This window comes from Carettochelys insculpta, chromosome 1, assembly GCF_033958435.1.
Source record: "Carettochelys insculpta isolate YL-2023 chromosome 1, ASM3395843v1, whole genome shotgun sequence".
In the NCBI taxonomy this organism is placed as follows: domain Eukaryota; kingdom Metazoa; phylum Chordata; order Testudines; family Carettochelyidae; genus Carettochelys; species Carettochelys insculpta.
Genome location: NC_134137.1, coordinates 121840314 through 121868191, shown reverse-complemented (window position 1 = coordinate 121868191; position 27878 = coordinate 121840314). Strand labels below are relative to the sequence as shown.

Genomic DNA, 27878 nt, shown 5'->3' with positions numbered 1-27878 from the left:
CAAGCCTCCCCCAGCCTGGCACTCAGCAGTAGTGGGAGAAGTGGAGCAATGTGGCCCCACATCACTTTGCTCCCCTAGCCATGTCACTTGGGACAGGCATGAGACCACCCCAACATTCACCAATGGGAAACAGAGTGATGCAGCCAGGGGACCAGAGCAAGCTGGGGCGGCATTGCTTCGCTTTCTCCAGGTCTGTCAATAAGTGCTGTGGGACCAGACCACCACGCCTGACCCTTCCCTGGGCTGGAGTGGGGAATTATGTGGCTGGTGGCCCCCGCCTTCCCTCTCACTGGTCACCCCACATCTATTTCATGTCTTTATTAAATAAGATCTAGAAGCTCCAATCTATATTTCTCATTAGCTACTACCACTACCACAGACAGCCTATGATCAAGTGAAAGTACAAAGATATTCAACAATGTCAGGAATTTGATGCACTAGATACGCCTGTTTTAAGTACGCAGGAATTGAAAACATGTAAGATTTCTATTAAATCTTATAATTTCTTCTGATTCATACTAGCTGTAATGGTGGGCTTACAAATAAACAGGATATTTACTAGTTTAGACTTAATCAAACAGCTTCCCCAATGTATCAAAAAATTATGTCCTTTTTTTTTTTTTTTAAAAGCTCTTCATTATTAACCCCCCCCCATACAATCATTTTACTGCAATGTTGAGTACTATTTTAATTCTACCAGTAACACGTCAATCACCTGTCTCTGAAACAAACACTTTAACGCTTCTGCCTATGCTAATCAGGAGGTATGTAAAATACTCCCAATCAAGATCTGTATTTACTACCAGGGTGGATTGATTTAAACCAAATGAAATTATCAAAAAAAATCACTGATTTAAATCAAATTACCATGAAAAGCCAAGACTGCTTGTGCTTAGAGTGCACTTAATTTTGGAATAAGCCCCACTGAATTCACTGGCACTTCTGTTTTCTGAGAAAACAATACAGAATGGGGTTCCTTATTATTGCTTCTATTCTTTCCTCTGACTATCAGCTCTCTATATAACCAATCATAACTTGATGCCTGTCAGTGCATTCTGAAACTCAACCAAGTTCCGAATCACTCCGTCAGCTGGTTGTAATAAACCTCTGTTGCTTCACCTACAGTATCCAGACTTTGTTCCAACATTCTTAAGTGCACGTGTATCATCTTTCTGATGAGATTTAATTGTGACTTATTTTTAAATGAGAAATTTAGTATTTCAAGCATGATTTTTAAAAAACAAAAGCCCCCAATTTAAATTTAAAAAATCCAATTTTTTATAAATAATTTTATTCGCCGTGGTTACCACCTTATCTTCTTTCACTTCCCTCCTGAAAACTCATCTCTACCATAAGGCATGCAGAAAACTGCAATCTGATAATGCCCTTGTTCATGATGAGCTGTGATCATTGATACAGAAGGACTAAGATCTGTGCAGACTTATCAGTGAGACCAACAGCCACCACAGACCCTAGATCAAGGTGGGGCAACTTTGCACCCCTGGAAGAGGCAGGGTCTCAGGTGTAAGAGGTGGGCTAGGAGAAGCCAGCCCTCAGTTCTGCCTAGAGGGTAGCACAACTGTCCTTTCCCCTTCCCCCAAGCTACTGGAGTGCCTGGTACAACATTCCACTGTGATTTAAACGGTCCAGGTCTCCAGCTCCTGCTGCAGCGGCAGCAGCAGAGCTCTGGGTCCCTTTGAATTGCCAGGTCCCAGGGCAATTGCCCTCTTTCACCCCACCCAGGTTGATAGCCTGAGTCTTATGTTATCCTATCTCTACTACTCTTTGTCCAAGCCCACTTGCTTCTCTTTTCCATCTGTCCAATTCTTTGTGGAAACCTTTGTGGACTGGTAGTGCAAGTTATATTTCTGTACAGTGTATAGCACAATAGAATTCAGCCTTGTTTTGTACTTTGGCCTCTAAAACTATACAAAATTGACAGGCACAGTATTAGTAATTTTGCTAAAATATTCCAAACTCCTGTGAACTAAAAAGAATAACAGGGAGGCATACTTGCCTCTCGCTCAGCTTCTTTCAATATTGCTTCTTTCTCTTTGACTCTCTGCACAAACATCTGTCTCATCTCCTCCTCCTTCCGCTGCAATTCACCAAAGAACTCATGCCTCTTAGCTTCATAGGTTTCCTGTAGACTGAAGTCCAGAGAATTTAAAGTTGCCATCACATTGTTTGTAAGTTAAGGAAATATCTAGGAAGCATGTAAATAGTCTGGCACATTTCTTCAACAAGTTATTCAGCTCAAATAAAAATATCTCAAACTCCTCAAATGCAAGCAATAAGTAATCTTAAATAGAAGCAACTAATCCCTACACATTTGTAGACTTTGATCGTTCTAAGTAAACATGCATGCATAGGTTTAAAAAAGCAATAAGAAGTCCTTAAGTGATCTGATTTGAATCACTTCAGATTACAGCAGTTTAGGACCTTTATAAATCTTTAAACATGCAGTAGGAACATACTCAATCTCCAGTCTGCTAGATTTAAAGTTTACAAGAAACGGAGATGGAAGGACACTCAAGATGTTAGAAAAAAATAGGAGTTGTCTTGTATTTGGACAGTCTGATTGTAATAAATGAAAATTTAGTGTCTCTGAAATGTTTCAACCATGAAGCTATCTTGTACATAACAGCTGTTGGACTGATTATGTCCCTGTGAAAAGCTGCCATTGGAGAAATAAATGAAATAAGAAGACCCAACCTGAATGACAGGAAAGAATGTGAACCTCAAACAAAATACATAGGATTCTTTATATGATTTCAAAACTGAATATCTATCATATTTGTGTGACTGGAGGAGATATCTGATTTTACAAGTAATTTAATATTCACAAAATAGGTTTTTTAATATCTGAACCTCCGTAAAAATGTTAGTATGTTTTTAAAAAACAAATTAGTTTCTTCACAGAAGCTAACATATTTGAAGCTCTTACTATACTTATCTTTGAAATTATTAAGGAGGGTTAAAAAAAAAAAACAGTTCAGGCCATCAAGCAAACACCTGGACACAAAACACAGAAGTAGGGTAACAACAACAAAACTGTTAATTAGATCACGATGTTTTATTTCTGTACTCACATCTTAAAAAAAGGTATAAGATACTTATCTTCAGGAAATGTCTGTCATTCTTGAACAAAAATGGTCTTTTCAAAAAGTATCTGAATAAATCTTTTGTAAGATAGCAAATTCTATGTTAACTGAGTTTGTAACTGCTGTAGATAAGATGCAGTTATCTTGCCTAGTCCACCTATTTTACGCCAGCTGAGGATCTGGCACTGATCCTTATTAAACTACCCATCAGCATTATCTCCTGTAAAAGGGTCCTCAAAGTATTAGCAATCTTATAAAGGATAAGATTTTGTCCTGACAGTCATGAAATCCATAAATTTCATAAGACCTTAGGCTACATCTATATTATGAGATAAATCTGAATTTCTTAATATCGATTTTGCAACACTGGATTTTATAAATTCGAATCTGACTACCCTCACCTCCCCAAGTGCTCCTCACAAAGTCAACTTATTGCTCCCACACTCAAGTGGTAAATATTGACTGTTGCAGAAGTGCACTGTGAGGACCTATCCCACAGTTACCTCATCCCCATAGCATTCTGGGTCTTTTCACTGGTATCTGACATAATCTTCCCACATTGAATTGCACTCACTCTCCTCCCATGGTAAGCAAACATCCATATTTCCAGGCGGACGGAAGGAAAAGTAGGGCATCAACAAAGATCTCCGAATTATCTTTTTCTTCCAAAACTGAATTGCTTTTTAAAACTGTAGCTGTAACTGAAATTATCAAGGATTTTATAACAATCAGCAGGTGTGTATCTTCTCAGCTGGCCATCCACTGACTGTCCCCTCTCCCTTGATTGCATCTGATCCCTGAAAATAATACAAGGTCAATGAAAAGCACGGAGAAAGACTAGGTAGTAAAGATTTGGAAAAAAGAGAGTTGCTGAGGAAAGAGTTTTGGGGTTCCCAGAACACTATACAGCTTCAATGCACAGTCTGTATTCTCAGCTGGCCCTCCACCCACTCTTCCCTGTGTGGAGGGGTCCAAAGTTGGAAGAAAGAGGATAGAAAAAGCTAGGAAAAAATTTTTTTGTCTTCCCTCTTTCCTACACAGAAATTATCAATATAGTGGATGGAGCTCACCAAATTTCATTGCCATTGTGGGGTGGTTTGGTGTACGAGAGGTTGAATGGCCAGTTGACATGGTCCCCGAAAATCCTTTTTTGACTTTGGGCTGCAGGGTTCATGGCTTGAGGGTCACTTGAACCACTCCCCCCAGGCAGCTGCAAGCCCCTGTAATTCATAGCCACTAGGGGCAGAAAGGCCCCAAGAAGCTTAGCTGCTGGGGAAGACTTCCACCTGGCAGCAGAAAGGGCCCGAAAATATTTTTGGTGGGGGGGCAGATTAAGCAGTCTCCCCAGATGGCTACCAGTCCCTCAAAAACTTGGCCACCGATGGAGACTCCCCCCTCCCAGTGACTGCAAACCCCCAAAAATCTCCCCCACCCTTGGAGCCCTAACCATGCATATGGTGGGTGCTGCCTGGCAGCATGGTCAGCACCAAATGGCAGTCATGTCCTTTATTAGATCCAGGGCTAGCCATATGATGTGGTTGAGTGCAGGAAAGACCTCGACTGCATGGTGCCTGCTGGGGAGGGAAGGTGGGATGCGCAAAAAATGTAAACCGCTGAGAAGAAGTTTCTTGGCCTCTTATACAAGCATGACCCCCGCAACAGCCTTGCTGCCACGTAGTGCGGCAGGGCAGCGGCTGGTGCCAGGCAGTGCAGAAATAAATACCAAGTGTAGAGACAGAACCACGAACTCTGTGCTGGGGCTAATAGTAACGGGAAGATGCACTCACAGTGCTAACAGCAAAAAAAAGAAAAGACATTTCTTATCAGCTTCTCATACAAATATGACCCTCAGCCACAGGCCTCCTGGTCCTGATTTAAAATTCACTGTCTTCCTGTTACACAATTCCTGTACACCTGGAGAGCAGCGGGCAGAGTGGAGCACTGTGGGGCACTGTGGGTTACATTTGGGACATCTGTGGAGGCTAATAAATTCAATTTTAAGATATGGTGCTTCCACACCAGCCTTTAATTAAAATTTTAAATTCAAACTTGATGCTACACCCAGCAGGTTCCGACGATATGATATTAGTATTATCATTCCCTAAATCGAGCTAATGGTACTTACAGTGAAGACAATCAAGTGGTAGTATCGAGCTAACGGCCTTAAATTCAAATTTATCTCATACTGTAGATGTAGCCTTAGTGATATTTACTGCTTTAACCCTGTGCAACAGGGCAGTGGGGCTGAAGCTGTCAACTGCTGGCGGCCCTGCAACTCCGAGCCTCTGCAGGTGGCCCCAGATCTCTAAACTTTCATGAAGCCAGCAGGAGCCCTGGAGCTGTCAGCTACAGTGGCAGTGGATACTGGATTTCTCTTCTTCAGTGGGACTCAGACTCTCCTCCCCTCACACCCTTCCCTGGAACTTGGGCTTCAGTTGCTCTCCATGCTTGTCCCCATCCCTATTCTTTTTAGTAAAAGTCACAGACAGAGCACAGGCATCTGTGAATTTTGGTTTATTGTCAAGATGTCCACAACCTGTCAGTAACTTTTACTAAAAATAACCATGATAAAATCTGAACATTAGCACTAATGCTCCTCTCTGTTATGGTGTTACAGGTGTGCCCTGTTTGCCTTTTCTAATATTCTGATTCTCTTTTCTGGCTGCCAGCTAGGCATTTTTCTTCAGCTATCAAGAGCAAGGTTCCTGGATTCCTCCCAGGTTGCTGAAACACTGCATCAACATGTCTTTATTTATTAACTAATGTTCTTCCTTTCTGGCATATTAACAAAATTAAATCCTGTCCAGCTGTTATTACTCAAATTAATCTTCAGTGTAAAGATGTCTGAAACAGGAAAACTAAGAATTTGCTGATTTAGATGTTACAATAAAGTGAAAATTTCACCTCTTGTTATTTGTACTTAATTTTATGGCAGCTGTATGAAAGCTCCCTAGTCCTAAATATCAGTTCATTGTCAATCAATACAACAGGAAGTGTGACACTGCTAAGGCCGATAGTCTATTCACTCCATTTCTTTCTTCCTTCTTGAAAGTCTTGTTAGTGAATTTGCAATTATTGTATCAGTCACAGTTCCTTCACTATGGCTACGTTTACGCTTGCCTCCAACGTAGACAGAGACTACCTGTTTTCCTCCACACATTCAGCACTTTGTTGCTTGCTGCCTCACTGACAGACGGTGGGACTGCAATACCTTTTCAGTGGGGTTTGGAGGAAGGGTTTGATTCTCCTCCTCTTACTCTAAACCTCTCCACAATTCACTAACAGGACAGAGTTTGAAACCACTCATAAATTCACTAATCATTTTGACAATACTACTTTCCTTCCTCTTCTGGTTTCCCCATGTGGGATACAAAGACTGTGACAGAAATAAGTGACTATATCTCAGTACTATGCATTTTTTCAACCAAATGAACAGGGTTGTTTTTTTTTTTTGTTTGCTTTTTTGCCCCCCCCCCTTTTTTTAAGTGATGGTAGCAGCCATTTCAAGTCTCTAAACATAAACCAAATTAAAGAAAAGGTTGTTGGGAAGATTCATGAACTTATGTCTGTAAGATGTTATGATACTATACTATAAATTCTCAGACAGATAGCTGTTAATCTGCAGTTTGGGCAGTCTTTAATGCACATAGCATCAAATATAAGTCTTCAGTTCAACAGCTCAGGTTTAGTGCTGGAATGGTAAAGGTCACCACAACTACAGTTCTTTGAAAATAAAAATCATCACCCCAAGATCTTAACACACAAGCTGTCACTATATTCTTTCCAATTAAAAAAATTGGAGAAATTAAGCCAACTTTCCTAGAAATTTATTCATTTAGATACATGTTTAAGACTATATTTATAGGAATAGTACTGCAGAGAAACTTACTGGCTAAAATGGATGCAAAGAAGTTGGACTTGAAGACAGCATATTTGTCAGTTAATCAGACATTTATAAAAGCACTGCCTTTGTTCCTTTCTCAATTTGTCTCCAAAATATAGTACTGTTTTATAAATCACAATGAAAAAATCCAGAACAGGCAATAATCTCAACCCTCCCCACAATGTTTAATTGCAAAGGAATGCAAATCTATAAAGTGCTGAATTTTAAGAGTGGTTTCTATTTCCTCAGAGTTCAAATTGGCACTAGCTGTATCTAATGACATTGATTATATGGTGGTCAGTTAAACACTTTTCCAAATGTACACAATGCTGGTTCTGACGTGCTTCAAATAACGCACTCCAGAATTTAAATAATAATCTAGTAGTCTGTAATAGGGGTTGCTGGGAGAGGAAAGTTTGTAATAAGGGCATTTATATGCAAATAAGATATATAATTTTTAATATCTTACAAAACCACTACATACTTCACTACCACATTACTACATACCTTTCTACAGAAGTATGGCTGAGAGATATAGACTTTTTGCTACCTGTGTAACCCTGTAGTAGGGGGACCCTAAAAACAAAGGTGCAAATCAATCAAGTTTTGCTCATGTTCAATCAGTTTATGCAGGCTCAGGATACAGTATTTCACATTTTGTGTTACTCATCTCAGAAAGTTCAAAAACTTACAAGATGACAAAAACAGAGTGAGCTAAATAACCTACCTTCAAAGTCATTCAAGTAACTGACTCCTCAGATATATTCCATTAATAAAGCTCTCCGTTTGCTAGAAAAGTTGTAGAAGTCTTCAGCATCAAAAGCTAACATCAGTTAAGGCACTACAGTTAACAGTCTCAAGATTTAACTCTAAGGCTGGTGGCAAGGTATTTTCAGGGAGTTCAACTTAGACTATTTCAGAGGTTTCCTAAAGTTGACAATAATGGACCCTCAAAATGTAGTAAGCCTACCTGCTTACCTAAGTATTTACCCAAAAAAGGCTTGAACAAGAGGCAACTTATATCTAAACAACTGGTTAATGATGGGATTTTAAATCTTTTTAGCTATAACGGCTGTAATGACTCTTTTTTGTTTATTTTTATTCTTTATGTAGACATGCAGCACAGCTTTACATGAAAGAGAATCCTCATAGTGGATCAGACCTACAATCCATCGAGTCCAGTATCTAAACGATGTCAGGGCAAGCAGGTGAAAGAAACCACAGAGTAGGCAGCTGAGAGATAGTTTGGACCCCATGACAGTTTCCTCCTAATACCTAGTAGTTAGAGATTGGTTTAAAACCTCACACAAGAGGCTTTCAACACTTTTTAAAGCACTGAATATAAACTTGGTATCAACAGCTTTCAACCTTTTTTTTAATTTACAGACACTTACAAATTTTCAAATAGAGTTGTGGATATTTTTGGAAATCTTAAGACAATTTGCAGATGTTTGGGGTCTGTGGAGCATATTTTGAAAACTAGTGAACAGCAAGAATGTCCGAACATCCAAACCCTCATTGACTCACTAGTTTCTGACTTCAAAGGCATCTATCATGGGGGGCGGGGGGCGGGGGATACTTCACTTCATCAGTGTTCATATTGCTGCCTATCAAATTCACTTAATTTGCCTTGTCCTTATGGGATGGCAGAATCTACTAAATAGCTTTCTCTCTACTTTTATCTTGTCCCATTTTATTCATCATCTTTTCACAACAAATCTCAATCTTTCTTCACAGAAAGAACTTTTTCATGTTCCTAATCACTCTTGCTGCCCTTCTCTGAAACCCCTCAGAAAAAGAGGTGCCTGCTTTGAGGATTTTAAAATAGAATCTGACACCATAGCTTAAAAAGAAATATTAGCTCAAGGAACAACTGGTTGCTCCAATTTTGGGCATTCTGTTCCCTTTACAAGAAAAATAGCTGGAAGGTTTATAAGAGGCACATGCTGTGAATGTAGAAAAAAAGATTAACTTCAAACCAAGATATTAAACGAGCTGTATATATCTTTTGCGAGCTGTATATATCTTTTCCCATCTATGTTAAAATAGTAATTATTTTCAATGCTTCTGTGATAGTCTTCTTCAACCAGAGGATAAACAGCTCCTAAGAAAAGGATACAGGTAATATCCTGGAGTAGGGCCTAACACAGCAATGGGTCAGCAAACAGCCTGAGTTAAGGATGCTTATTAGCTATCATCTAATTTCCTACCACTAGCCACACCAGCAACCACAGGGAGACTCAGGGCAATGACCAACCAGGTGTCACTTCATTCCAGACTCAGCTGGCATACTTGGCTCACGCTTCCATGGACAGCATGGGAGGGAAGAGAAGAACAAAACACTATCTACTTCAAGGAAACTGCAGGTGGTCTGCACCTCTCAGAATCAGGCTCAGAGGCTGCTCTTAGAGATGAAATTCAAATACATAGTCTCTTCAAACAGCTATCATGCAATTGTATCTCTCTTTTTCTCTCTGTCTCTCATATTTTATATTACATATAGATAATTTTTTCCCTTCTCCCCCAATTAACTTTAAATTCTGAATCCTTCAACAACTTTGCTTCCAGTTTGGTAACAGGAGGGCTATTTCCAGGGCCAGGAAACAAAAATAGTTCTAACCGCAGCACCATACCAAATATGTTTGATTTCAAGTGATTAGCCATATACCCCAGGATGTGGTAGACAGTGAATTCTAGTTTCTAAAGCTATATACCAGACATCTCTGTTTAGACTGATGTTTAGCAAAAACCTCTGCACTATCCTTTTGGGATAGGGCCTCTCACATGTAGCTTATCTCATATCTATGCAATTCATCTGATCTCTCTTTTCATACAAGTATTCTTTTACAAGGCACATGTACAAGATTTATTGGGTAGATGTTCTTAATTCAGATTAACACAATTTAAATTATAATTATTGCCATTTAAATCCCTTACAAGTAAGAATACAGTGGTTTGTTAGAATTCCATTATAAACAAAATATGTCTGGAATGCAGCTACAAATGAAACACAGTTAACTGTCCCTATTACTAAGCAAACTCATACAGGACATTTGAATAAAAGGACTGCTATGTTTATTGGCCTATTTAACCAGAAAACATTATCTCTGCTCTCCATATCTATTCCTTGTTACTCCATTTGTGCACTAAGTATATTTCTAGCTTTTCCATTTGGAATAGGCTTTCTTTCCAGGTTTTCTGAGGGGACCTAGCATGCTTTTGGACACAGTAATAAAAATAATTCCACTGCCTTATATCCAATGGATGCTTACCAACACCCTGTTTCATACAAGACAATTTATAAAAAACAGCTATGGTTCTCTACGACTACTGCCATTTCCAATAGCAGTGGAAATGAGATTTGCCAGTTGCAATACAGTGGTATCAATGAACTTGTCTCTCATAATGCCAGCTAAAACCTTTTACCAGAACAATTCTTCCCAGTTAAGGAAAAATTATTCAACTGCCAATGCATTTAAAACCTGATCTAAAACTCACTGAACTAAAAGCAATTGGAAAGACTTCCACTGTAGCCTATCAGGATATGTTAGCCCAAACCTACATTATATATATTATTTGCTGTTTCCATCTCCCTCTCACTGTTTTATTCCATGTTAGCAGTAATGACAAGAGACCCTACAGACATACTCTGTAAGACATTAGCTTGAGCTAGGTAGGTGTGGGTGTCTGGATATTTCCAGGCAGATATAGATAAAGGGGAGTGCATCTGCATTCCCAAACTTCAGTTTAGCTAGTAGACAGCTTTTTTTATCTTGCGCACTGCTAAGACATTACAGCCCTATCAGATCAATCATCTGGATTATTGTGAAGTAAAGACCTACATCACCAAGGGCTGTTAGATGGTATCTTGCTGCAAATGCCCATTTTGGAGGTTATTAATGAGGCTGCAATGCGAGGTCTTATGCATATTCAAAGGAGAGCATTACTTGCATTCTCCGGTCAGGCGTGTGTACCCTCAAAATCTTAGGTTGTGGAAGTCTAGTTTTGACTTTAAAAGGTTGAGTCAAAATGACATAAGGAGACCTAAATTAGCCCACAGCCGACAATGAGTCAGAGCTGGTCCACTCTGTTCTAAGATTTCTGTTAAGTTCCACCCCACCCCCCCGCCCACCTCTCTTTCTACTGGTATTAGTTGCTTTCTGAATCTTTAAAGGTTCCTCGGTTCTAACACCATCTTGTCGCTCACCACCAATGGAGTGAAAGCTGGTCCTTCAACTTCTCAAGTCCATCGGGGGGTGGGGGGGAAGGGGAGTGTGAGTATCGTGTTATTCTAGGCACATTTGTACTTGTATACTGCTTTTATGTGACTAATCCAGGTGGATTAATCTGTACATAATCACCACCTCAGATATTTGATTATAAACTCCATTATTAAATGTAATAACCCCTGTGCTACTATTACATCATTTGCAGTGTTCATGCAATTACTGCAGGTCATGCAACCTACCTCCAGATAAGAGCTCTTATGGCTCCTCATAGCTGTGGTCTGGGGTGAAGGGCAAACCTAGAGATTCTTAGGTCAGATTGGCAAGCCATTACCCAAAACAATAGTCCTACCCAAATTCCTGACTCCTGATCAATACCACTGATTTCAGTAATCTTTGGACCCAACCCTTCCTTTTCTACTTAGAGAAAACTCACATGCTTCATACTAGGGTTTGTAGTTAATGAGGTAATTCTTTACTATAATGTCTTGCTTTCAGGACAACACAAGATTACCTAATCAATTTTTCTATACATGTGCAGTTACATTCAGATTTCTCTCATGGTGATTGATGTTCTACATTACCACATGGTTACTAGAGAGGTTTTATGTCTTTAGACCTTCTAGAAAGCTCTCTCACATCCAGCATGACAACGTGTCAAATGAGCTCACTTGCCAGTAATGCTAAAATCAGGCATTCGTTTAATCAAAGCCAAAAACTGTATTGTCTTAAATATTAACATTCTGCAGTACATAACTGTTGCTGCAGCTTTGTAGCTTCTTCATGAAGATGAAAGCTGAGAATTTATGCAATTAGAAAAACTATTCAAAAGCTAGTTACAAAATGTGTTACTTTTTAGTATTCATAATAACCGAGTAATGATGGCCAGATATAAAAATATCAGCCAATGAAGAATCAGAGCATTAAGCAATATCTTTAGTTCCAGAATATTTTGCTGTGTTTTTAAGTATATTCAGCCCACAGTTGGCCACCAATACTGCACAGCAGTAAATTGGCACTTCACAGATTTCCTCTCTCAAGAGAAGAGAATTTGAATTCTAATTATAGATTGGGAGGAGAGAAAAACTGGCACTTCAAGAGTTTATTTCTGGAAGAATTCTGACATACAATGTGTATGTACAAATAAAACAGTCACACAAAGAGGGGGTTACATAAAGAATAAGACGTAAGAAAGTTAAAAATACAAAAATTTGGCAAATAAATTATGAGGACTTGTTGTGCCAAGTGAACTTATACAAAAAAGCCTGATTACAAGTAAGTTCTTTTTGCTCTCTATAAAAACTGTTGGAATCCTCCATTAATTCTAACACAAGCTATTTGGAGATTTTCTTTGGCATCAAATTCCTAATTTTTATGGTCAAGATATTTAAAAAGTTAAAAGTAGCACCAGTGATTTTACAGGATTAAACTTATTTCTTTAATTATTTTTGACAATAGTGTTCAGTCGGACTAACACCTCTGCATTGGATAGCAATAACAGATGGAATAAAACAGCAAAAGTTATAAGCATAAAAAGGGCAAGGTTATGCTGGAATTAATTTCAAAGACAAGAGAAAAAAATAGCAAATAGTATGCATATATACAGAAGTACATGGCCTGCCAAATGGATTTTTGCAAGAAGTTAAAATCCTCTTTTGGAACAAAGCACCAGTGATTTGTGAAAAAATACAGAAACTGTCTGTGCTCCTCTAAAATAGTCATATCACACACATAGTATATTGTGATGAGGGCTATTTTAAAATTTTATAATTTCTATTTATTACTCATATTTCCCTCAGAGCACAATTTGTTTCTACTGGCGGGTTAAAGAATATAATTTTTCATCTTTTCCCTCAGATTACAGAGGTTTAAAGACTATAATAGAAGGAGTAAATAAACTCAACATTCAAGTTAAAGGATTCACTCCCTTACCTGACTGGTTTGTTTTCAGGGCCTGTGTCTCTGAAGCCCATCTCTTCCAGTTTGCAGCGTCTGTACAGCTCATAATGCCGTGCATGGGTCTGTTCTCTCAGGTCTTCCATATTTGTGCAAATTAGCATCTCACGAAGCTTTACAAAGTCACAGTGGTTCTCATTTTCCACTATTCAGGTAAATAATTATAGTGGTATTGATTGATAATACACAAACAAGTATAACACCTAACAGTATTTTGAAAAACCTTGGAATGTTCTATTCAACTAGCTGATTAAGTTGTTTTTGCTTGTTTTTGGGAATTACGGGGGAATGGCCCTAGTTTCTTTTACCCAGTAGCTGAAATACATAATCTGAGCATTAACTATAAACATTGTTTATTAGGCTCCATTATTTTTCTTTTCAGAATGTTCTATTTGAATCTACAAAAGAAATTTCTCTCTCTCTGTTTTGACATAGCAGTCTTTTAACATTTGGTAGTGCCAGCAGCACTTTTAGAGTGCAATAAAATCACCATACCCAGGATCCAATGGCCTGATTATCAGAGATTCTCAGCACTCATCAATCTTATTTGGGTTGGTGGGACCTGGAGGATCAAGCCATGATTTTTTCAATCAGTTAGCCTACCGATTTGGCATCAGTAGCCAGCATCAGCCCACTTAATATAAAACAAACACTTCCACTACTTGAGTTGTTTTTTTATATAATAAAAGCAACATTCACATATTGTGCAAAACATTATTCAAAATTAAAATTTTACCTTGTACAATGCCCCAAGGGTACTGTCGAGCTTTCACCATTTTGTTTCCAATCTTCATTTCCTCCATGCTCCCCACTACAGCAAATGGTAAGTGTCCCTGTAAAACAGTCAGAGCAAGTCAGTTTTAACTTCCTCTATTCTCATATTTGAACTGGAAAGCAACACTTGAAAATTGAAACAGAGAAACAACAAACTTTTGGAGACAAATATAACTACATATCAGTTTCATACTAAGAATCCATTTAAAAAGAGCAATAGTTAATTAAATCCTGGATGGCCAAGGCACCAAGTGACTTCAGAGCTCCAACAGATGGCTGCACATGTTATAAGGACTCCTGGTTCTCAAATCCAGTACAATCCTCAGAAAATCTATAATAAATGGAGTTTGAGACAGCTGCCCCTCATGCATCATTTTCTAGTATTTATCTGGGATACCGCTTTCCTCAGAGCAGAATAGACATTTTCAGCATCCACCAATGACAAACATGAGGCCACCACAGGGAATGCAAGGCTTAAGGCTTGAGACCTTGCTCATGCCACTAGCTCAGCCACTAGGCAGCAAATGTTACTCAACACTGAATAACTGCTCCACAACTATACTGCTAACGGGGGAAAAATATTAAAGTAACACAAAATATTCCACAAAAAACAGGAATTATTTTCTGTTACTCCAACTCCTTGGCACAAGTGATAAGGGAAACCAACTGGTAGTTCAGGCTGCACATCCATTTATGTCCTTGAGCACATGCAATCCCAATAGCACTGCTTTTCAAACGTTCTGATCAACAGATACAAGATCCATATACAACACTAGAAGGATCCCCTTTAGACAGTAGTCCAAGAAGAAAAACCTAGCTTCGTCTCAAATTTAGTTTACGGTGATCAATACCATCAACTGATATAAGAACAGGGCAATCTGGGGGTCAAACAAAATCCTATTGCCTTAAAAAGAACATGCAAGAGAAAAAACACAAAAAGTGTTTAATAGGATATTATTTTAATACTGAAATATCAAACATTCTTTCAAATGTATGCAACATACTTACATTCATGGTGGCATTAATTTTAGAAATGGTTTCATCATCTGTTGGAAACTGATATATCTGGACTCCATTACTAACCAATTCACCCATGAGTTTGATCTTAAACCTCTGTAGTTCAGTTTTAGAAATGGTGTCTGCTTTGGCGATGACTGGTATAATGTTCACCTATGAAATTATATAAATTACAGGACATGTAAAAGCTTTGGTTTCAAGCCTGCAAGATTTATAAATGTTAAAATATTCAGTGGCTTCCTGTAAATTCTGGATTAATTTCTAACAAGCTTTCCACTGACTTATGTGAATGGCTTCATTCAAAAAGCCAACAAAACAATAAAAGTTGTGTACCTTTCCAAAGTCAATACTTTGAATTCCAGAAGAAAGCAGTTAATATATCACTTATTAATCCCACCAAAGCTAAGCAGAGAACAAAAGTGAATAGAAGAAAAGACATTATAATCCTACCAAAAGGAAAACAAAGCTCCATCACCAAAGACATCTGTAAGGAAAAGAACGGCAACAAAGCTACTAGCAGCAAGTTATTAAAATACTGAATCCAAAGTAAAAAAAAAAAAAATTGTATTACCACTGTGTGTACTCTAGATATTTCTCTATGCCTATAAAACAGCAAATGTGCTGTTTTTCTCTTTGTTGGTACTCTAGAAGCCCGCTGTGGTGTTAGATTCAAATGTTGAACTCTGCCCTGCTGCGGACTGCTCTTAGAGTTTTCTGGTTCAGAGGTCAAGCATAAAACAAAAATGTGAGCACAGCAGCTTAAGGAAGCTGGCAATACTGCAAAGTTGCCGGCCATCATACGTCAGAGGTTTCCTGCCTTTACCAAATAGGCATACTTAATATAACGTGTTGTTAAGAGAAACAAGAAGCCCTCTATGTAGCTCAAAAGCATGACTGTGATGGGGTATACCAACCCTGCACTGACTGGGGGTGGGGGGCGCTGGGCCAGGCTTATTGGGTGGAAAAGGCCCCACTCCTAAGGCCCTGCTGGGCATGCTCCTGCTGCAGCTCAGATATAAAAGCCAGGGAGGCCAATCAGTTGGAGCTGGCCACCTGGGGAGCAGGAGCTCTTGCCCCAGCATAGGGGCAACACTCACTGGAGGTAGAGACACCACTGCCTGAGGAGCAGTCACAGTGGCACCAGCAACCACAGCAACAACCCCCAGAGCAGCAGTCACAACCCAGGGAGACACAGACAGAGCCAGGACGGCCTGTCACATCCACAGCAGGGTAGGAAGTAGACCAGGGCAGGGAGCCGAGAAGGCCCATGCTGCGAGCTCAGCATGTTGTGGTGAGGATCCTTGCTGAGCTGGTGGCTGGGGTTATACGCCCATCATCAAAGGGCCCCTGGGCTGGAGCAGGAGGGCTCAAGCTCCCCTCCCCGACCACCCTGCAACCCTAAGTCGGGAGAACTGTGACTAGGCTGTTAAGTCTGAGAATCATAACTAGGCCGCAGAGGCCTTGGCTAGGCTGCTGGGTCCTGTGAACGGTGGCTAGGCCACGGGGCCTGAGAACTGTGACTCACCTATTAAGCCTGGGAACTGGGATTAGGCCCCACAGGCCTTGATTAGGCCCCTGAGCCTGTGAACTGTGACTAGGCCACTAAGGCCCAAATAGGCTGCTGGGCCCGAGAACTTTGACTAGGTCACTGAGGCCTGACTGTTTGTCTGTTGGGCTGCCCCGCCCTGATCGCAAGGGCTATTCATACTGACTTTGGATGTTGGGCTGCCCTGCCCCGACTGCAGGGACGATTTGTACTAACTTTGGCTGTTGGACCGCCCTGCCCCAACCGCAAGGGCAATTCGTACTGACTTTGGCTGTTGCACCGCCCCGTCCTGACTGCAGGGAAGATTCGTACTGACTTTAGTCATTAGGCTGCACTGTCCTGACCGCAGGGGCGATTTGTACTGACCAGGCTATTTGGCCTGTGAACCTTGATTAAGCCAGTGAGGCTTGACTGGGCTGTGGGGCCTGACAAGAGGAATATGGAGTAGGCTGTGGGGCCCTGAGGGCAACGCAAGAGCCCTCAGGATTGGTGCAGGGCAGGAGACACCACCACAGCTCTTTCACCAGTAAGAGATCATGACTCGCCCACATTTTCCACTTTGTATCTTCAGATTAACACAGCTACACCATCACATAAATCCTTCTTGTCAATTTAATATTTCATTTACAGGAGAAGCGTGAGATTTATATCGATGATTATGGGACACAATTTATATGGAAAAAAATTTAAAACATTGAGGCAGCAAAATGGAGTACTCAAAAGTTAGGAAATGCCGGAATTAACCTGTGAAACCTTCATTTGTTCCCCCCTTTCTCCATGCATATGCATTATGATAGTCTTTAATTACATGATAACATACCATTTCTGCCACAGGACCCCTCCTTCGTTCAGTACATAGCCTGGACCTGCTCTAGGGATAATTCAGCATTATGTAGCATGGGAAGCTATTGACTCATTTGCTACAGAAGCTTGAAGCTGTGTAGAGAAGGCAAGAAAGGGACTGAGGGAAGATAAAGGATTATCTTTTAGTTAAGGCACTTGAATGGTTTCCTGGAAAATTAGATTCTATTGCTGCCTGTGCCACGCACTTCCTATGTACGGCTAGTTAAGCCACTTACACTAAACTTTTATTAAGAGGTCACTAAATGTTTCAATCATTTTCTTTGGTCCAAGTTGAGACCCTGTGGTCTGATTTGCTGAAGTGCTGAGTGATCATAAATATAATTAAGTCAATGACAACAGTGCTTTTAACCTTTATAGTGATATATAATGCTACATATTCTGAATAATCAGATCTCAAGTGTCAGACTGGGCACCCAAATTTGATTAATTTTTACCTTCTTCTCTCTGCATCTCAGTTCCCCAGCCCCAACATGAGGAAAATATCCCCTCATTTTACCAGTTGTAAAGATAAATGTTTTGTGAAGCACTCGGTGATGAGTGTCATAGGCAAGCCCAGGAGGAAACTAACAATGCTGGATTTAGAGCAAGGTCTGAATAGTTTGAAGTAAGTAAGGAGGCTTGTGGCCACACACTGAACAATGCAAAGAAAACAACATATCACATAGGTACTCATTACATGATCATTTCCTATTCTATGTTCTGAATGAGACATGCAAATTAGCGTACAATAGTTATTTTGTCACACTGATTGTGAAATCCTGGAAATGGCTGTAAAAGCACATTTTAAGCCCACAAATTGAGTAATACTAGTGATCTGATGCACAGGGTCATGACAAAATTCATGCTGGATTGTGATGTCTTCTACTACTGTTACTCTTTGAGTAGGCATCCTTCAGTCTGCATAGACTATGGATCGCACCCTTTAAAGTTTCAATTGAGGACTTCATTTACAGCGTCTGTTGTGACTATAAAGACCCACACGAGAGTGACAGTCCTTGCTGCATCTCTTGCAGATGTAGTGGGTGTCTGGCAAGTCCTTATTGTGCTTTCTGTGCGCTCGCTTCTCCTCTGCTAGCTGTCTGATCTTCAACTTGCCCTTCTGACGGCCCTTGTGTAACCCCTGCCTCCATCTGTTGCGGTCGTCTGCTAGATCTTCCCAGTTGTCCAGCTCGATGTCTACCTCTCTGAGGTCTCTCTTGCAGACATCTTTGTAACGCAACTGGGGGCGTCCGGGAGGTCTTTTGCCAGAGGCTAGCTCACCATACAGGATGTCTTTTGGAATCCTTCCATCATTCATCCTGTGGACGTGGCCAAGCCAGCGGAGTCGACGCTGCCTGAGGAGGGTGTGCATGGTTGGGATTCCAGCTTGCTCGAGGACGGCAGTGTTGGTCACTCTGTCCTTCCATGATATTCCAAGGATGCGCCTGAGGCAGCGCAAGTGGAAGACGTTCAGCCTCTTTTCCTGGCGGGCATACAGGATCCAAGTCTCGCTGCCATAAAGGAGGGTGCTGAGGATGCAGGCTCTGTAGACTTGCATTTTGGTGTGAGTGTACAGCTTGTTGTTATTCCACACTCTCTTGCTGAGTCTGGACAGAGTTGTGGCCGCTTTTCCGATCCTCCTATTTAGCTCAGTGTCCAACGACAGGGTGTCAGTGATGGTGGACCCGAGGTAAACGAACTCATGGACAACCTCTAACGTATAGTTGTCAATACTGATTGATGGGGATTCAGCAACATCCTGACCGAGTACGTTCGTCTTCTTTAGGCTGATGGTAAGCCCAAAGTCCTTGCACGCTTTGGAGAACCGATCCAGCAGTTTTTGAAGCTGGTCTTCTGTGTGAGACACTACAGCAGCATCATCTGCGAACAGCATGTCTCTGATGAGGACTTCTCGCACCTTAGACTTAGCTTTCAGCCTTGCAAGGTTAAACAGTTTCCCATCGGATCTTGTTTGCAGCAAGATGCCCTCTGTTGAAGATCCAAAGGCATGCTTCAGGAGGAGTGCGAAGAAGATCCCAAACAATGTCGGAGCAAGCACGCATCCTTGTTTGATGCCGCTCCTGATTCTGAAAGCATCCGATAATGCGCCATCATATTGGATGGTTCCTCTCATGTTTTCGTGGAACGACTGGATCATCTTCAGTAACCGTGGAGGACAGCCTATCTTGTGGAGCAGTTTGAACAGACCATCCCTGCTGACCAAGTCAAAAGCCTTGGTCAAGTCGATGAAGGCTATGTAGAGTGGCTTTCTCTGCTCCCTGCACTTCTCCTGCAGCTGCCTTAGAGAGAAGACCATATCAACGGTAGACCTCTCTGCGCGGAATCCGCACTGCGATTCAGGGTACACCCTCTCAGCAATCTTCTGGAGTCTGCCAAGGATGACGCGAGTGAACAGTTTACCAGTGACGCTTAGGAGGGAGATTCCATGGTAGTTGTTGCAGTCGCTTCTGTCTCCTATGATGTCTTCTATGGCCTACTGAAAGCTGGTGGGAGAAAGGGGAATCTCTAGAGGGGGAGGGGGTTCACTGTTCCCCACACCCTGTTTAAAGGTGAGAGAGAAATACATAAAATCAGCCAATGCATCACTCAGTCCTGATCACAATGATTGACAAAGCAACCCCTCTACAATGGAAATGTTCTGACTTCAGTACACCCTTAGCGACATAACACCACAGATGTTTCACCAGCAAACTGGTGGCAAACAGTTTCTCTCAACCCTCATTTTCATTCTCTGAGTCTCTACAGCTCCATTCCCCCTGCTTAAATTAACTCTTGCTGTTCTTTGCAGCCATCAGTCTCAAAGCCCATTCATTCATTCATGTTAATAACTCATGACTTTCCTGTGTGGTAGGTTATCCTCATTTTTAGAGCTTATGAAACTGGCAGCACAGAGTGCAGAGCTGGCCATTGAATGCAGGCGTCCTGACACCTGGCTTTGCATGTTCACTGCAAAACCATTCATCCCTTCTTTCTTTGAGATGGTTTGGCTTTTCTCCCTGGTCTGCTTTTATCATCAGTGTTTTCTATTTCTTTCTTCCCTCACTGGTAGGTGTCTTTTCTCAAATTTTATGAACTATTAAGTAAAATTACAAAACAATAAAACTCATATTAAGTATTAAATTCTCAATTAAAATAATTGTATTATATTCAAACAACATTTGAAAAAATATTATAAAATACACCTAAAACAATCTATAAGAATAAATAATTACAACTTTCCAATGGAAGTACATTTTCTTTGGTGGCCCTGAAAACTATCAGTTTTCATCTGTAGGGTCCTCAGTAGACTTTGAATTCGACATGACTGCTTTATCACGTGGATATATTGGGCAGATTTTCCACAGGAAAAACAAAAAACAAATCCTTGAAAGAAAAACAACCCCCCTGATAAATTTTAAGTCCGTGCTCCAAAGCATAAGGATGCTGGAGATTCTCAAAGAAAAGGCCGTCAGTATTTTTAATTCGTGCTAAAGTAATTTTTCCTTACTAGCTGACCCGTTGTGGCTGCTGTTTTCTCTTTCACACACACATATTTTCGCTCTCACTCACGGCCCCCGAGGCAACTGCTTGGCATGCACAATTTCATCCCGCGTGATTCAAGTCTGGCAAAGTTAACATCTTCTAAAATCAGTTACATAATGGGAAATGCAGGGCAGCCTAATAGGTGTGGCTATCAGCTCCATACTATTTACTTACGCACACATGCTTTTGTAAAAATATATTAGACATGGCTTCTGACAGCCATTAGTTCATAATGAGGGAGAAGAGACAGGTCAGGTAAAAGACTTTATTGAACTAACTTATTTTGATGAAAGAGACAAGCTTTTGAGTGTTGTGACCTGAAGAGCTGTGTGGAACTTGAAAGCTCTCTTTCACCAAAGGAAGTTGGCCCAGTTAAAAGGATTACATAATCCGCCTTTAACATTGCCATATCCTGGGACCAACACAGCCACACCAGCCCTACAAACATGATTTCACAATGTAGGACAGCAGGTGTCTTTCACATCGTGACAATGAGTGTAGTTAAGCAGTTTGGTAGGCATGTTATCTGACAATTAAGCCAGAATCTCAGACCCACCCCGCCCCGTAACTGGCTCCCTGTACTGGCCTTGCTAACTAGAAAGCATGTCTTCTATTAAATGAGTTACCTCTTCCAGCATGGAGTTGTCTCAAACATTACACTGCAAGAATCAGATCTGGAAGGACTGCAATACTTAGTAGTACAGAGAGCTAACAAAAGAATAGCTGAATATGTTCAATAATGAAGCAAATCAAAGAATGCAGCATATTGGACTATTTTTGTAATGATATGTTGATTTTTTTTCTTTTCTTATTTTAACGCACCTTTCTGCTGTACTGGTAAGCAAACAGTTATGCACTTCACAAAAGTAAGCAGCCAATGTTGAGTCAGATGTCATTTTGCACTGTGACCTAGTCTTTCAAATCCTCTGGTTACTTTTGTACTGTATGTTCATGTTAGTGCTGTTAATAAGATTTTCAGCCAGTAAATCTCATAACCTCCCAAGCAAGCCCAGACAAGTAATTACCCCAAAAGAGAATGACTAATTTCCCAATATCTCCCCTACTCATGACTGTCTTTATGACTTCTGAGCACCAGCAAAAGGAGAAGCAAGTGTGTCGGTAAACAAATGAACAGACAAAGCTGATAAAACTGTGAGACTGCTTTTGAGATCTATCACAAGACTAAATGCAAGGTTGCTACAGAGCAATGGGATCAGCAATACCCCCAGTGTGAGTTCACAAAGAGCTAGATTAATGGACTTGCAGAGAAACCCCCAGCACCAATCCACCAGTTTAATACAGCAGAGCCAGTAAAAAAACAGTAGTAAATCACTCCTTAAAAATCTGATGAAAAATTTAAAAATCTAGACTTTGTCTACGATAGGAAGTCAAAATTTAAAGTCCTGTTTCCATAAACGTATATTACCTTATCTACAAGGAAATATAATCAGGAACTTTGTATATTTCTTTCACCCTCATTCTATCACATCATCATATCTTAGTCGAGTAAACTTTCAAATCCAGCATTCTACAATACTATTGTTGTTGGTAAATAAGGTACTATGCATACATTTTTGTTTGTTTCTTAATATCTAATTTTGCTTTCCTTTATTGCTATGTATTGCTAAGTATACCTCTCCATTATCCAGAATATTTGAACATCCGGCAACCTCATGGTGCTGGGGCTGCCAGGTATGAAAGAGTTTACTGTACGTGAGATAGCACATTCCCTCTTTGCAAATATGAGTCTTCCTATGACCGATGAGACAAGAGTTCCTCCAAAACAGAATGTATATAATGAACAAAACAGTGTTCACATGCCTTGCATGTGGCAATCTGTTTTAACATCTAAGCTATTTTTTCAGCTCATATAAAAAACTTTTTTAAGTCCTCAGAAGATAGCAGACTGCCTCCATGACAAGCAGGGAATACAAACCCCACTCTTTCTCTTTGAACATACTGCATACTGTGATATCCCTGAATACAAGGAATTCATTAACTGATTACAATATTCTTACATTGTCCACAAAACAAACAAAAACACAGAACAAGGGACTGAAAAGACAAAAGCTTCCTAAGTGATCATGAATCACTTCTGCACATTACCAACATTCTTAGGTAAAACATAAAGTAAAATAATACCGCTGACATTGATAATCCAGGTTCTACATTGTCATAATATTAGAGATGTTCTGGGTAGATTGTATACCCCCTGTATCTTATGAATGAGAAACAGCTGCAGTTTGTGGCAGACTTCCTTTTAAATGCAGTTGCATTAAATATTCAGTATTTGTTTATCTCAGAAACATCTGTTTTTACTTCCTGTTGCTTGCTCTCTTCCCTGCCCTGTCTTTGTTGGTACAAATAGGATCATTGCTATGTGAAAAAACAGGTAAGTGATTATTGTTTGTAAAAGCATCACACAATTTTTAAAACATGCATGTCACACATATTAAGCAAATGCTCACAACAAAAAGTGCCTCCCACACAAAAATGTCAAAAGAAAGCAGTTTTTTATAAGACCACCTTACTAACTATTTACTGATATACTCTGTTCAGCTGACAATACTTAAGAGGTTTAAAACTTAATTCAGTTACAACAATGGAGCTTCAGAAGACTGGCCTCATTTTAGATCAGGTAAAGCAAAGTAACAGCTGCTGGAAATTCACTGATTCAATTGGATTGTCTTGGATACAATGATTTAGTGCAGCGTTTCTCAACCTTTTTTTTTTTTTTTTAAATAAAGTACCCTTTAATAAAAACATTAAGTACCCCCAGACTTCACTTGCATACCCCAAAGGATGCATGTACTACCAGCTGAGAAATACAGGCCTCAGGAAATCTGCGGTCTTGAAACAAGTGCCATTTGACTTTTTCAAATTACTGTACCCTTTTCAGGAGTCAGATTTGTTTTGCATTGCAACCAGTTACACCTTAGTTAAAAACCACTTATTTACTGAAACATGCACAAATATCCCAGAAGACTGCTACTGAAACTTACTGACTTTCCACCATCTTATTATCAAATAAATGAACGGTAATAGAAATACTGTACTTACATTTCAGCATAAGGCATGTGAAGAAGTAGAAACAAGACATTGCCTGAATGAACTTTTAGATTGTACTGACTGTACCGGTGTTTTTATGTAGCCAGTTGTAAAACTAGGTAAATATCTAGATGAGTTGAGTACCCCGCCCTGGAAAACTTTGACATACCCCAAGGGTAGTCATACCCCTGGTTGAGAAACACTGATTTAGTGTTTCCAATATAGAGTTTTAAACATAAACAGAAAACTGTTCTTACATTTAATTTAATTTTCAGTCCTTTTCAAGCATTCATACTATTCAAGCAAATAACAGGTGACACACTGTATAGTAGAAGAAAAATGCTGATGAAGTAACTAAGATAAACAAGCAAAAAAAAAAATCAGTAGCACAGATTTCCCTATTAGTTAAACAGGTCTATTTCAAAACATTGTCAATTAGCTGCGACCAAGGCTAAAGCAATGACATTCCAACATAAAGTATGTAATAGGGTATAGTTACAGTTACTTTAAATTATCTGCTACAGCAACAGTAATATTTATTAGGATTACCTAAAATCTATTATTTGTAATTTTAATAGCTTTATTCAAAATATTTTTGTAACCCTACATGGGTACAAAACAGTAAATGCCAGTGAAGGTAAGGTATGAAAGGTATGGTATTGAACATCCAGAGGTGGGTTACAACACAGTGGTTATGTAAAACACTCAATGAGTCATAGATTAGATGATGCACATATTAAGTTTAGTTACATCAGATCAATCCATATTTAATTGAGACTGCTTAACTAAACGCTGTATCCCTTAAGATTCCCAAATCCCCTGAGAAACTATTCCATATTCCATCCACCTTTTAACTACAAAACTTCCATGGCCTTACAGGCCATAGCCAGCAAACAAAGGCTGATGAGCTCTTCAAAATTTGAAAAGGAAAAGGAAAACAAAAACATTAATTTGACCTTACAGCACATGATTTCCCAAAACAAAGAGCAATTGAAGGTTTCTGGCTTCAGTGCCCTCCATGTTTGGTGCAAAAGGCAGGAATTTCAATAACAAAGGAAAAACTTCAAGGCATTAGCTTAATTTGGGGGTGGACAAAATACAGCTGGTGATCTACCAAGACTCTCAGGCAGGCTCCCTGCCTGCGGCAGCCCAAAGCTGCACAAAGCATCCAGCTGTGGGAGCTGTGTGCCTCCAGGTGCCACATGCACTGCCCTCACTGCTCCCATTGGCCAGAAAGTGGCCAATGCGATTGACAAGGATTGTGCAGGGCAGCATGCAAAGTCTCCCTTGATCCTCCTTCGCAAGGCATGCACAGCACTAAGAGGCTTGTGGCCGCAGCAGCTGGACACTTTTGAGCAGCCTAGAGTTGTGCTAGGCAGGGAGCCTACCTGAGGGTTAGGGTCCTGCCGAGAGCTGTCTAGGTAAGCAGCTTCCAGCCAGAGCCTGCATCTGGCACTGTACCCCCTCCCATACCCCAACTCCCTGCCTCAGGTCACCATTCAAATCTTCTGCACCCCTGTCCCTCAGCCACAGCTCTCAACCAGATCCTGCACTCTGCCCCCGAAGCTAGAATCCTCTCCAGCAGCCACATTCCCTCCCTGACTCTGCACCCCAATCCCCTGCCCCAGGTCACCACCCAAACCCTCTGCACCCCCTTCTGCATCCTCCCCAAAATCTGAATCCTCTTTTGCACCCATACCCTTTCTCAGACCCTACACCCTCTCCTGCATCCCAACCCCCTACCCTGAGGTCCCTTCTGCACCAAACCTTTGCCATAGAAAAATGTGGCCCTTGAACACTTCCTAAAATTTTGGCATGGCCCTCCGTCAAAAATTATTGCCCACCCCTCGCCTGTTATACAGTAAACCCTCGATTTACTGGACCCCAGATAACGGACTTTGGAAATAACAGACTGTCTGCCAGCCTTCCCACCCCTCCCTAAATAAATGCCAGAGACTCACCCGAGCCATGGCTGGGGCTGGAGGAGCTGCTGAAATGGCTGCGGCTGCTGGGGCTGGAGGGGCTACCGCAGTGGCTGGAGTCACTGGGGCCAGGGAGCCTTGGGTGTGGGGGGCTGTGTTGGGGCACAGGAGCTCTCTTCCCCCAATCCCATGTGTGTGGAGCATGTCAGCGCCTTGTCACCACTACCTGCAATGGCACTGAGCAGCAGCCATGATGTCGAAGGCTGGTGGCCGCTGGCAGCCTGGGGGCAACCATGCTCTACCTGTGCACGGGCAGCTCAGAGCAAGGGGCTGGAGGAAGCACAGTGCTGAGAGCTGCAGGAGGTGGAAGTAGCCAGGCTGGCATTCAGCTCCTCTCCTGTTGATTGGGAGAGGTAGATGGAGGTGTGAGGGGAAGAATGGGGCAGGAGGGGGAAAAGGAAGAAGTGGGGAGAGGACAGGAGTGAGCGATGGCTTGGGAAGGTCAGTGCATCATCATACAGTATAACCATCAGATATAACAGACCTTTGGCATTAACAGACACCCCTTCCCCCCATTAGTCCATTAAATCCAGGGTTTACTGTATTACGTACAGGAAGATTTCAGAGTCATGAAGTGACCAGTCAACCACACAATCCCAGTAGGAAACAGAAGTATGCAATCAGGCAGGAGAGACACCCCACATCCCATAAGAATAAAAAAGCAAATACTGTACAGCATAAAACTGCATTAAATGTAAATTGCTAAAAAATAAAAGGGAAAGTTTAAAAAAGGTTGATAAATGAAGGAAATGTTGTGTGTGTTTCATTTAAATTAATATGGCTAAAAGCAGCATTTTTCTTCCATATGGTAAAGTTTAAAAGCTGCGTTCAGCCAATGTTTAGTTGTAAACTTTTCTAAGAATAACCATGTTTTGTCCAGAGTTACAAAGAACCTGCACTCCCAAAGTGTTCGTAACTCTGAGATTCCAATACAGGCTTGTTCATACCACTTCCTTCCTTTCCTAGCAAACGTCTTACATTTCAAATATGAAACATAATGGTTTTAAGTTACCGAACCCATGCCTTGTAGGCTATGTCTACACAAGCACACTGCATCGAAGTAGCCTATTTTGAAGTAAGAACATCGAAATAGGCTACTTCAATGTGTATCATCTACATGTCCTCCAGGACTGGTGCCATCGACGTTCAACGTCGAAGTAGCAACAGGGAACGTTGAAAGGAGCCACCCCAGAAGGAAATGCGGTGCATCCACACGCACAAGCACTCTCTGCCGAAATAAGGGGCCAACAAAGCCTGATGATGGGGTCACAGGCTGAACTAGCTCTTCCAGGGCAAGAGCAAGCTGCTCCCTTAAAGGGCCCCTGCCAGTCACACTCGGCCTGCACAGCACGAGATCCACAGAGCCGACAACCGGTTGCAGACCCCGTGAACACAGCACGGACCCACAGCTGCAGCAGCAGCAGCAGCCAGAAGCCCTGGGCTAAGGGCTGCTGCACGCAGCGACCACAGAGCCCTGCAGGGGCTGGACAGAGTGTCTCTCAATCCCTCAGCTGATGGCCGCCATGGAGGACCCCGCTATTTCGATGTAGCGGGACGTGGATCGTCTATACACGCCCTACTTTGACACTGAATGTAGCAGTAGGGCGCTACTCCCGCTTTCATACAGGAACAGCGATTTTGACGTCTCGCTGCCTAATATTGATTTCAATGTCGAAATAGCACACGGCGCGTGTAGACGCGACGCATGCTATTTCAGCGTGGTGCCAGCTACTTCAAAGTAGCTGGCTAGTGTAGACGCACCGATAGGGTGGTATCTGAGAACTCAATCTTCTGGTCCCTACCATCCCTAGTAAAATATATGTGGCAACACTACATGTGAAGACCTAAGATTCCATTGGATGGTGTTATTAATACTTGTTCCAGCCAGAAACTGGCAAACGGGTTATCCTAATCAAGGGTGGCCAAACACCACAGGCAGCTCTTTGAGTAATTAAA

At 41.1% G+C, this 27878-nt stretch overlaps 1 protein-coding gene across 2 annotated transcripts in view; it reads right to left on the bottom strand.

The window, feature by feature from the left end:
* Positions 1-27878, bottom strand: part of SEPTIN10 (septin 10) — a 54467-nt gene that overhangs the window by 8243 nt on the left and 18346 nt on the right. For both annotated transcript variants that reach the window (XM_074990966.1, XM_074990976.1), the window contains exons 5-8: positions 14952-15113; positions 13906-14002; positions 13146-13314; positions 2018-2150 (exon numbers count right to left, since the gene is read on the bottom strand). In XM_074990966.1, the coding sequence (XP_074847067.1) occupies positions 2018-2150; positions 13146-13314; positions 13906-14002; positions 14952-15113 (561 nt within the window). The remainder of the gene's footprint in view (positions 1-2017; positions 2151-13145; positions 13315-13905; positions 14003-14951; positions 15114-27878) is intronic.